The following is a 12,614-nucleotide window of genomic DNA, read 5'->3' as shown; positions in this document are numbered from 1 at the left end:
AAAGTAGAACAAAGGAAGGTCTGAGGACCGGAGTGAGAACCTCAACTAGAACAAACAGCACTCCTGGCTAGCCCAATTTACCTAGGGTAGGCCCAGGGAGAGGAGATAAACGTGTGAAAAGAGGAGCCAAAGTTGAGCCAGGGGCTTCTCTTCTCTTCACGTCTTTTGGGTTGGTCTGCCCTCACACCTCGAGGATGTATTTTCCTTTGCTTTCTAAATAAAACTGAGCTGTAACACGGAGCTGTAATACTGGTCCGCTGGAAGAAATTACATGGTGCTATAGCACTGGTCTGTCCAAGGAAATTACAAACTCCCCTGACATTACCATCTGAGCCATCAGGGAAACCCATACTTCTTATACCAAGAGGATGTTAGATTAAATTACAAGACAATTAGATACACTATATTTAGATCCACAATGAACCTTAACACATTAGAATACATATATTGTATGTACATATTTTATGCATAATTATACACATACACATTTAAATATATGTACATACATACACATGTACAAGCATATGTTATTTTACTGTGCTTCACAGATGTTGCACTTTTTTCCAGTTCATGGCAACCCTTGGTTATCAGATGATGATTCAAATTTTTTAGCAATAAAGCTCATTTAAATTAAGGTGTGTACATTTATTTAAGACAGAATGCTATATGGCACACTGAATACATTGCAGTGTAGTGTGAACATAAGTTTTACATGCACTGGGAAACCAAAAAATTGCATGTCTCTCCTTAATGCCAATTCTCTTTACTGTGGTGGTCTGAAATCAAACCAGTAATGTCTCTGAGGCCTGCCTGTAGGGTCGTATCATTTAATTATTACAGAAAGTGCACAATTTTTCTTTCCTGGAGAATGGCCCCCATTCTGGGTTTGGCTGATTGTGTTTTCAGTTGAAATTGGAAGCTATCCCTCATGACTGATATGATCTGGTATTCGATCTGGAGATTGATTATATCCTGATACAACTTTTCATCAAGTCTATCGGTGGCGTTCTGTTTTGCCATTACAGCACAGTGGTTGTTCCACAATAAGGGAAGAACAAGAGTCAGGTGACGTCAACCTCTTTCATCAAAGTCTCACCTGGCAGTTTCAGCCTCCATTGTTTCCTAAACTGATAGTTTCAGTAGAACTTGCAAGATAGTGATTTTTTCCAGTTCTGTTAGTCCTTCTCCATCTACTTTTTAATTCACCTAATAATTTTGCTGTACATTTTCTTGACCACCATACCCCCGTCGCTCAACTGCAGTTGTTCATTCTCACAAACAATACTTCATTATTACCAGCATCTTCAGTGTCCATAATCTCCATTTCAATCATTCTGTTTTTCATCAATAACTTTTGAAAAATTTTATTTATTTTAATTGGAGGCTACTTACTTTACGATGTTGTAGTGGTTTTTGCCATACATTGAGATGAATCAGCCATGGGTGTATATGTGTTCCCCATCCTGAATCCTCCTCCCACCTCCCTCCCCATCCCATCCCTCTGGGTCATCCCAGTGCACCATCCCTGAGCACCCTGTCTCATGCAGTAACTTTTTAGTCTTGTCTCTGCATTTTAACTTTGTTTTAGTTCCACTCAACTGTAACCATTTATCAATCAACCATTACTTCCCATCTTACTGCCCTTCCTCTAGCAATGCAGGAGAAGGCAATGGCAACCCACTCCAGTACCCTTGCCTGGCAAATCCCATGGACGGAGGAGCCTGGTAGGCTGCAGCCCATGGGGTCGCTAGGAGTCAGACACGACTGAGCCACTTCACTTTCACTTTTCACTTTCATGCATTGGAGAAAGAAATGGCAGCCAACTCCACTGTTCTTGCCTGGAGAATCCCAGGGACAGGGAAGCCTGGTGGGCTGCCATCTCTGGGATCACAGAGTCGGACATGACTGAAGAGACTTAGCAGCAGCAGCAGCAGCAGCTAGCAATGCAGGTGTTTTGTTTTGTTTGTTTCAATTAAAAGCTTGTTCTAATCAGCTCTATTGTGTAAGTCTAAGAGTCTTTGACAGAAAAGTAATCATTTATACCTTCTTACATGATATCTCAATAAAGTTGGAAAAAAGAATTAAGATGATCATTTCTCTTTACCATTATGAAATGATCCACTTCATCTGTTATTATTTCTCTTTTTCTCAAAATCTACTTTGATGTTACCATATCTCCTCTAGCTTTCTTGTGTTACTGTTTAGTTTATCTGTTCCCTTCCTTTTATGTCCAACATAGCTATGTCCTAATATTTAAAGTGCAACTCTCAACACAATATATAGTTACCTGTGTTTTCTTCCAGAAGCAGCAAACTTCTGGCACAAGAACTTGTTTCTCATGTGCCAGGTTAATATTTTATTTCTTCCTCTGGTTGCTGGTAATATTGTTGTACTTTGTGAAAATTCATCTTGGTGCACACTTATGAAGCATGTGTTTTTCTGTATGTATATCATGCTTTGAAAAGTTTACTTAAGAATTTTACAACATAAAAGTCATTTTGTCTGCTGGCAATAAATTCAGGCTTTAAATGCCTATCACCTTTAAATTCCATAGAGACTCACAGTGTCCCTTGAACCAGCAGATCCTCCAGTGCCTGGAAGGATTTCACACAACATTTGCTTCCTCTGGTTAAGATGACTCAGTACCAGGGATGTTTTCATCAAGAGCCTGGAAAGTGGAGGCTGGTGGCTGTTGCCCATTGTTCTGCTCCAGGCTGTGTTGGATTCCATATCCAAAGTATATGGCAAAGCCTAGGAGGGAAATGAGACAGTGAGAGGGAAAGTAGGCTCTCTACTCACTTACAAATGCCCAATGGGTTTCCTATTATGGCATCTGACACAACGTGGGGGGAGGGATAGTAGGAAGAGGATTGGGTTCAGTCACTCAACAGTGCTCTTTGGGGCACTTCCCTGGTGGTTCCATGGTTAAGAATCTGCCCACCAATACAGAAGATTTGAGTTCAATTCCTGGCCTGGGAACTAAGATCCCACCCGCCTTGGAGCAACTAAGCCTGCACTGAGACCGCATGCCAAAACTCAGCAGTTACCTGTGACTACGGAGCCCACGTGGTCTGGAGTCTGTGTGTCACAACGAGAGAGAAGCCCACAGACCACAACAAAGAGCCCTCAAGCTGCAACTAAGACCCAATGTGACCAAATAAATAAATATTAACAAAGAACCCTCTTTTCCATAGAAAACCACTCACCAATCACATTCCAGATGCCAAGTTGGACCCAGATCCCAGACGTCATCTGCATCATCAAGTAAACGTTCACGAAGATGCTGACCAGTGGGAGGACAGGCAGAGCAGGGACCTGTGGGCAGAGTCAGCTCATCCCTGAACACAGCCCAGACGTCTGAAAGGGAAACCCTACCCCACGTGGGTGGGAGGCTCCTGTCCAATCGCAGCTGTGTGTGCAGTGTCTACTTAGGTTGGGTGCATAAAGGACTAAGTGTGGATCAGGGAAAGGTCCACTGGTTTTAGCAACTCCCCTTCTTCCCTGGTCCAGCAAAGGCTGTTTAGACCTAAAGCACACAGATCGCCTTCACTCAGGGTGGACACTTTGGGCACACAAGGTCACCTACCCTGAATGTAAGAGGAGAGGGGTTCTGGGGCTGCCTCCAGATGATGACCGTGACCCCAATGATAAGCAGCAGCAGCAGCACAGCCACTGTGGTGTACGCAGGGTCTCCAGAGAACACATATCTGGACCTTTGAGCCAATATCATGGTCAGGATCATCAGCAGGAGAACTGCAAGGGTCAAGGAGGAGGAGAACAGGCTGGACTCCAGAAGACCAAAGCATCAGGACCTTGGGTCACACCCCTCCCCAGGCTGCCCATATCAGGAATGGCCATCATATGCCCAAGACACCTCAACAGCCAAAGACACAGGTTCCCACCCTATCTTGCCAATTTCAGAATATGATCAAAGAGAAATCCCACTGCTCACCAAGCAGTAAGGCACATCCATAGACAATTTGGCCAGATTTCCGGGTGGGGTTGGTGCTAATAGGGTCACACAGACTCTTTAGAATCCTTGAGATTCCTGCTTCAGGTACAGATTCCAAAGGACTTGCTTCACGTTCAGAAGTGCCAATTTCATTTTCTGTTTTCTCCTTCATGCTTAACTTTTGGTCTGGTTGGTACCTGAATTAGAGGTATTAAAGATATATTGTTAGATCGGAACAAAAGTAATTGTGGTTTTTACATTGTTGAAATTTACCATTTGATATTGGAATACATTCTAAATAAATGTGGCTATATTATACAACATTTTAGTGCACATTATGTTTTTTTTATTTGCTGTTTATTTTATATTTATTTTAGACTATAGAAATGATGTTAGACAAAAAGCAAATTTGAGTGATTTTTCTATTTGAGTTCAAAATAGGTCATAAAGCAGCAGAGACAACTTGCAACATCGATACATTTGGCCCAGGAACTGCTATTGAATGGACAGTGCAGTGGTGGTTTAAGAAATTTTGCAAAGGAGATAAGAGTCCTGAAGAAGAGGAGCACAGTGGCCAGCCACTGGAAATTGACAACGACCAACTGAGAGCCCCTTGGACTGCAAGGAGATCCAACCAGTCCATCCTAAAGGAGATCAGCCCTGGGTGTTCATTGGAAGGACTGATGTTGAAGCTGAAAGTCCAATTCTTTGGCCACCTGATGCGAAGAGCTGACTCATTTGAAAAGACCCTGATGCTGGGAAAGATTGAGGGCAGGAGGAGAAGGGGACGGCAGAGGATGAGATGGTTGGATGGCATCACCGACTCAATGGACATGGGTTTGGGTGAACTCTGGGAGTTGGTGATGGACAGGGAGGCCTGGAGTGCTGTGGTTCCTGTGGTCGGTAAGAGTCGCACACGACTGAGTGACTGAACTGAACTGAACTGAACTGAATTGAGAGCCATCATCAAAGCTGATCCTCTTCCAGCTACATGAGAAGTTTCTGAAGAACTCAACACTGACCCTTCTATGGTCATTCAGCATTTGAAGAAAATTGGAAAGGTGAAAAAAATCTTGATAAGCGGGTGACTCATGAGCTGACTGAAAAGCTTTTCTAAATTGTCATTTTGAAGTTTCACCTTCTCTATACAACAACAATGAACCATTTCTTGACTGGATTGTGACATGTGATGAAAAGTGGATTTTATATGACAACTGGTGATGACCAGCTCAGTGGTTGGACTGAGAAGTTCCAAAGCACTCGTATCAAAAGAAAGATTAGGGTCACTGTTTGGTGGTCTGCTGCTGGTCTGATCCACTACAGCTTTCTGAATCCTGGTGAAACCATTACATCTGAGAAGTGTGCTCAGCAAATCAATGAGATGCACTGAAATCTGCAATGCCTGCAGCTGGCATCGGTCAATAGAAAGGGCCCAATTCTTCTCCATGACAATTTTAAATTCCATTTAATATTCACAGTCGGAAACTGTAATTACGTCTGCACCAACCTAAAAACATCAGCCCATAGTCTCCCAACATAGACGGCCCCATCAACTTTTTTCCTGCCTTAACCCTAGTGGAGCACTTAGAAAGTGGCATGGATATAGAAGATGATCACCTCCCCCATCAATCCCCACCAGGTCAAGACCCCCAGTCAAGGTGTAGCAGAGTCTCACCTGAGGACGAGAACAGAAATCACCACGAAGGAGTAAGCAAGCAGGGTCCCAATTGCCATGAGGTCCACGAGGTTACTGAACTCTAAGAATAATGCTGTGACCCCTAGGATGAGGGTACAAACAAGGTGTGGGGAGAGAATGAGAAACCACTGGAAACATACAAGTTAAGGACATTGATCAAAGACGGAACGAGTTTTGTTCACACACCTGCAAGAGTTCCGGAAGCCAAGATCGCCATGATGGGAGTGCGTGTGCGGGGATGGATCTGGGCGAGTCCTTGGAAAAGGAGCCTGTCATCTGCCATCGCGTACGTCACTCGAGACATGGAGAACATGGTACCCAGGAGGCTGGAAGAGATGATGGAAGCACAGGTGAGACCATGGAGAAGCAGGACAGACGGAAGGTTCTCCTCCCTAGTCTACCTGAGGTGGAGTAAGACGTCTCTTCGTCTTGTCTCAAGTAACATGGGATGGGTTACCTGAGCATCTGATGGTAGATGGAGAGAACACTTTGACACTCACCTGGACGAAAGAGCACAGAATGTGCCAACAACCACGACGTATCTGGCAGGGCCCCACCCAATATGGAGAAAAGCCTGCGGCAAGGGGCTCTCAGGATGAATCTGGTAGTAGGGCACCATGAGGGTGAGTGCCGCTGAGACACCAAAATACGCCAAAAAGCAGATCAAGAGTGAGACCACGATGCTGAAAGGGATGGACCGCTGGGGATCCTGGGCTTCTCCCCCTGCAAGATGGGAGGAAATGCTGGGTCAGCAAACATGCCGGGGTGAGAGCACAAAATCAAATTCCCTCCTCCAAGTTCAAAAGCAGGTAACCTTCTCCCAACCCCTATGTCTGAGGACGGCCCAACCTGTGCCCAGACCCCTGATGGGAAGCACAATGACCATGTTACCTGTAGTGGCGATGGCATCAAACCCCACAAACCCGAAGAAGCATGTTGCCGCTCCCTGGAAAATCCCATCAAAACCAAAAGGTGCAAACCCTCCAGAACCTGGAGGGCCCAAGCTATGATGAGAGAAGGAATGAGGAAGAACACGGGTGAGGTGAGTTCATCCATCCCTACTGGACTCCTCCCTTCACACCACAAGTCCTGGCCCCTAGGACCCCCATCACTTAGACCCGCTCCCCCAGATCTCTTTAGTCCCCACCTTATTCTCAGCTCCATACCATCTGACATGCACTACTGTGGACAAGGGTCCCCTCCTAACCTAGAGGAGTCATTGGATCCAGCTGCGGCCAGTGCGTAGTCCTGTTCCGTGAGCTGCCAGTTGTGCAGGTCTCCCTTAATGAAGCCAGAGAGGATGATGAAGCCGAGAACCAAAACGTTAATGCCCGTGAACCATTTGTTAACCAGTGCTGACTCACGGGCTCCCAGAACCAGTATTCCTGTGGGAGAGATGGAATATGAGACATTCAAGATAACCAAATCCATAGACACAGAAAGCAGACTAGCGGTTGCTGGGGGTTGAGGGTTGTGGAGGGTGGGAGTGGACAGATGGTCAGAGAGTGATCAGTGGGTACAGGGTTTCCTTTAGGGGTGATGCACCTGTTTGGAACTAGATGGAGGTGATGGTTGTACAACATCATGAATGTACTAAGTGCCACTGAATTATACACTTTAAGATGGTTAATTTCTTATTGTGGACAGTGTCACATGACACACACAACGATCAAATCACCATAGTGTCCACCTTAAACTCATACCATGTTGTCTGTCAATTATGTCTCAGTAAAGCTGGGAGCAGTTGTGAAATGGTTAACTTGAGGCTAGATGAATGTCCTCTCAATTAAAAAAAAAAATGAAGTTTGATCTTGGTGCAGAGGAAGAAAGTTGTCATTTGAAATCAATGATTCTGAGCTGGGGAAATTTTATCTCCCAAGGGAATTTGGGGGATGTCTAGAGACATTCCAGTTGTCACGATTTTGGATATGGGCTTCACAACTGTCTCATAAATAAAGGACATTAAATCATCAGACAATGACTTAAAAAAAAAAAACAAAAAACCTACAAGGCACAAAACAGTCCCTCAGACTAAAGAATGTTCCTACCGAGAATGTCAGCAGTGCCAAGGGTGGGAAACTACGGTCTATGTCTTGCTTTCCTCTCTGTCATATCACAAATCCTTTCCAGTACTAATTACCTCACCATTCTGCCACACCAAACCTTTCCCACCCGAGATCCCCTCCCGCTCTCCTCTCTTCCCATCCTATCTTTGACCCCATCTCACCCATCATCACCAGCACCACACCCAGGGCAAGAAAGTCAGGATACTTGGCCAGGAAAGAGGGCACGTGCAGTGGGAAAGTTCCTCTTAAAGCTCGAGACATGTGGTTCCCAATCAGGCTGTCGAAGGTGGAGCTCCAGGCTCTGGCGACACTTGCAATGGCTGCAGGTGCGGAAGAAGAAAGATTCATGAACAAACTTTAATTGAACCCCTGCCATGTGCCATGGGATGTATGTCATGGAGGGGAGCAGACAAAGTAATTAATCTCAAAGGGTTTCATTTCACGGGAGAGGGAGAGAAGATACAGCTGATTCACAAAACAGCTCATCTGCCCAGAGTGTTAGGAGGAGATCGGTGTTTTGCAAGAAAAGATAACAGGAACTTGGGACCAGGAGGGCTGGAAGGTAAGAAGTGAAATTTTAAGCTGATGTGTAAAGAAAACTTCCATGAAGCCAACAGCTGAGCAAAGGCTTCAATATGATGAAAGGATGAGCCTGTGGGTCATGCGTCCCTCCCACCCACTCACTCCCTACAGTTCCTTTCACTCTGGGTTCCTAGCCCATCATTGAAGGAAAGAATAGACCCGGGTACAATGAAATTGTGCCCTTTTCCTGCCACCATTACCTACTTCCCCTGCAAAGTGGATAATGAAGTTCTCATGAATGAGTTGAAGACCCTAATCCCTCCTCCTTGTTTCCTCATCTCAACTCCCACGCCTTTCCCCTCCCCATCATCTCACTGATGGCATAGGACAGTAAGAGGTTCCAGCCAGTGATGAAGGCACACAGTTCTCCCACGGTGACGTAGCTATAGAGATACGCAGAACCAGACCCAGGGGCTCGGGCCCCAAACTCGGCATAGCAGAGCCCGGACAGCACAGAAGACAAGGCGGCCACCAAGAAGGAGATGACGATCGCTGGTCCAGCTTTGTTCCTGGTCACTTCTCCAGGCAGGATATACACGCCAGCTCCCAGGGTGATGCCCACACCCAAGGCCACCAGGTCAAGGGTGTTCAGACAACGGGACATGCGGCCCTCAGACCCCTCCCTGGGCTTGAGTGGCCGCCTGCGGACCAGCTTCTGACCGCATTGACGGAGATCCTGACACCGCATCCTAGATGGAGTTGTGGATCTGTGATCTGCTGAGACAACAAGACACCAAGCCATCAAGAGTGTCCATCCAGCACTGGGCCTGGCACACAGTAACTGCTTAATTGTTATGACTTGGGTGGGTAAGAATCATGAGAGTTTTTTTCTTTCTTTCTTTCTGTTTGCCAGGCTCATGGCTTGCAGGATCTTAGTTCCCTGACCAGGGATTGAACCTGGGTCACGGCAGTGAAAGCCTGGAATTCTAACCAAAAGGTCACCAGGGAACACCCCGGAAGGTTTCTTAAATTTTTATTTTAATTGAGGTATAGTTAACGTACAATATTTTTAAATTTCAGATGCAACACATAGGGATTCATAATTTTAAAGGTCTTATGACATTTATATTTATTATAAAACATTGGGAAAGATTGAAGGCAAAAGGAGAAGGGGGTGGCAGAGGATGAGATGGTTAGATAACATCACTAACTCAATGGACGTGAATTTAAGCAAATTCTGGGAGATAGTGGAGGACAGGGGAGCCTGGTGTGCTGCAGTCCTTGGAGCTGCAAAGAGTCAGATATGAGTTGTTGACTGAGTAATAATATAAAACCTTGGCTGTATGGCACTGAATGCTCATAGTCACAGTATTTATAATATCCAAGGCATGGAAGCAACCTAAGTATCCATCAACAGATGAACGGATAAATAAAATGTGATAGGCATATATAAGTATGTATGTATGCACACACATCTATATACATATATGTGAGGTGCTTATACTAAGCAAAGTCAGACAGAGAAAGACAAATATTATATGATATCACTTCTACGTGGGATTTGAAAAATAATATGAACGAACTTGTTTGCAGAACAGAAACATAGGGGAAAAGCTTGTGGTTGCCAAAGGGGAAAGGTAGGGGGGAGGGATAAATTAGGAGATTGGGGTTAACATACCCACACTTATGTATCTATAAAATATATAATCAACAAGGACCTGCTGTATAGCATAGGGAACTCTACTCAATATTCTATGATAACCTAGATGGGAAAAGAATCTGACAAGGAATGGATATATGTATCATTGAATCACTTTCTGTACACCCGAAACTAACACAACATTGTAAATCAACTAAATTCTGACATAAAAATAATAAAAAAGAGAAGTGTCCAGAAAACATGAAATATTTGAGAGCAATTGAATAAAAGCATGTATTTATTCAGAGGGGAAAGAAGCAAAAATAAATGACAGGACTCTGTGTCCTCTCCTCTGGGGCATGGAATGTCTCCTCACTACCCAACCCTTCAGGGCGAGGCTGATCCAGTGACCACGAGTTACATCTGCAGGCTTCTGTCTGTGATATTCCAAAGTCCAAGTTTAGTGTTTTGGATTAAGCGTGTAACTGAGCAGGACTCTGTGAGGTTTTCCCAAAGTAGACCCCTATCCATGTCCTCCACCTGCCTTTTATCTGTAGACAAACCTCAAAGAATAAATTTAATCAGAGAAGTGAGAAAATGCAGAATGAAAACAGTCAGGCAAGACAAAATAATAATACTTTAGCTGTTAAAGTTCTTCCTCAAGGATCACAATAATACTCTTGAGTCATGTCTTTTGGAGTGTTTTGCAGATACTAAAACCCTCACCAGGTGGAAGATGTTGGCTGTATGCTACCCGCAAGCACAGAGACCCCAGACTGTTTGGAACCAGAAAGTTGATGATGCTGACTGCCAATTTCCTCACCACCATCCAATCAGAAGAGTGTCCATGAGCTGATCACAGCCAGCTCCTTGAACACTATGACTCTCCACTACCTGGTCCAGGGCAAGACACACAGCACTGAGGGCACTAGGCCACTGTGGCCCCCTTTGCCCAGCAAAGCAATAAACTCTTCTTTTTTCTACTTCACCCAGAACTTTCTCCAAGCATCTACTGGGCATCAGTGAAGAGAGGCCGAGTTTTGGCTACAAAAACAAGCATTCAAACAGCCAGAAAACTCTGATGAGAGTCTTGGCTTCACCATCATCTCTGTGTCTTTGGAGAAGTCATTTACTTCTATGGACCTCCGTTTCCTCTTGTTCAAATATGATGACTATAAAACAGTTTTAGTTTTATAAGATGAGAAGAGTCCTGATGGCTGACTGCATGATAATGTAAATATACTTAACATTACTGAACTGTACACTTAGAAATGGTTAAGATGGCAAATTTTATAACATATATAATTTACCACCATATTTTAAAATTACTGCCAATAATAAATAATAGAGCCAGCTTCACATTGGGTTAACAAACCCAATGGTGACTTAATTTAATATAAATCACCATACAGCCCTCCTCCCAGATACCAAAATCCATGGATGGTCAAGTCCCTTGCAGCCACCTGGGCATCCATAGAGGAGAAACCTGCAGATACAGTGATCAGCACTACACAGGGGACTGACGTCAGTGGCCCACACACCATAAGCCCTATACAAGGGGAATCTTTGATATTTTTTGAGCACTAGTCAGAAGAGTCTTAGTTCATTTAAACTGAGGTGGATGAACCTAGAACCTGTTACACAGAGTGAAGTAAGTCGGGAAGAGAAGACAAATGCCATATATTAACACACATATATATGGAATCTAGAAAAAATGGTATTGATGAACGTATTTGCAGGGCAGGAATAGAGGCACAGACATAGAGAACAGACTTGTGGACACAGCAGAGGAAGGAGAGTGGAACAGGTTGAGAGAGTAGTGTAGACATATATACACCACCATATGTAAGATAGGAAGCCAGTGGGAACCTGCTGTACAACACAGGGGGCTCAACCTGGTGCTCTGTGATGACCTAGAGGGGTGGGATGGGGGTGGGTGGGAGGGAGGTTCAAGAGGGAGGGGATATATGTATACTCATGATTGTTTCATGCTGTTAGATGGCAGAAACTGACACAACACAGTAAAGAAATTATCCTCTAGTTAATAATAAATTAAAAAAAAAAAGTCTTAGAATCTCCAGGAACTGGTTAAATCCCAACCGATTCTCACACAAACACAACAGCTCCCAGCTTTCATCTAGAAAATGGGTCTCTATCCTCAGTCAGCAGCTGGGCTGATCCCCCGCACTCTGGGGTTGCCGAGGTCTCTTTAGGAAGATGTGAACCCATCGCCCAGTCTCCTACAGGAGAGGGTGACCCGAGACTTACTGGATCCTTGGAGCAGAGCCTGGAGACCTGGGTCAGTCAGGGAGGCTGAGGTTAAGCCGTGTGGGGCTGGAGCTGAGCCATCTCCAAGAACCGAAGCGGGGAGTCCTGAGCACAGAAGACAGCCTTTACCCCTGGGATGTGGGGTGCGGATGGGGTTGAGTGGGTGGGGAACAGTGTTGCTATCAGCTCTTGACACTTATGTGGTTACCCTCAGGAGGTGGTTCTGAGACTTTTTTTTTTTTAAATTGTGGTAAAGTACCCATAACATATTATTTACCATTTTAAGAGTACAGTTCAGTTACGTTAAGTACATTCACATTTTGTGCAACCAAACTCCAGAGCTTTTTTCGTCTGGCAAAACTGAAACTCCATTCCCATTAAACAATTCCCCTTTTCTCCTTTCCCAGTTCCTGGCAATCACTGTTCCTTTTTCTGCCTCTATGAATCTGACCACTATAGGTACTTCATTTA

At 44.6% G+C, this 12,614-nt stretch overlaps 1 protein-coding gene across 2 annotated transcripts; it reads right to left on the bottom strand.

Annotated features, from left to right (window-relative positions):
• Positions 1-381: 381 nt before the first annotated feature.
• On the bottom strand, positions 382-12,263 carry LOC114117832 (cationic amino acid transporter 3-like). Of its 2 annotated transcripts, none has more exons than XM_042232389.2 (12): positions 12,144-12,263; positions 8,612-9,013; positions 7,876-8,034; positions 6,856-7,033; positions 6,540-6,652; positions 6,149-6,371; positions 5,835-5,974; positions 5,628-5,730; positions 3,953-4,149; positions 3,587-3,753; positions 3,207-3,315; positions 382-2,751 (listed from the first exon to the last, which is right to left on the bottom strand). In XM_042232389.2, exons 2-12 carry the CDS (start codon positions 8,982-8,984, stop codon positions 2,630-2,632), a joined length of 1,884 nt encoding a protein of 627 aa, XP_042088323.1. In that variant the 5' UTR covers positions 8,985-9,013; positions 12,144-12,263; the 3' UTR covers positions 382-2,629. The 2 variants fall into 2 exon arrangements, with proteins under 2 accessions (XP_042088323.1, XP_027833395.2); XM_027977594.3 differs by having other exon boundaries at positions 8,612-9,010.
• Between the last annotated feature and the right edge of the window lie 351 nt (positions 12,264-12,614).

This window comes from Ovis aries, chromosome 14, assembly GCF_016772045.2.
Source record: "Ovis aries strain OAR_USU_Benz2616 breed Rambouillet chromosome 14, ARS-UI_Ramb_v3.0, whole genome shotgun sequence".
Classification (NCBI taxonomy): domain Eukaryota; kingdom Metazoa; phylum Chordata; class Mammalia; order Artiodactyla; family Bovidae; genus Ovis; species Ovis aries.
This window is presented reverse-complemented; position numbering and strand designations above follow the sequence as displayed.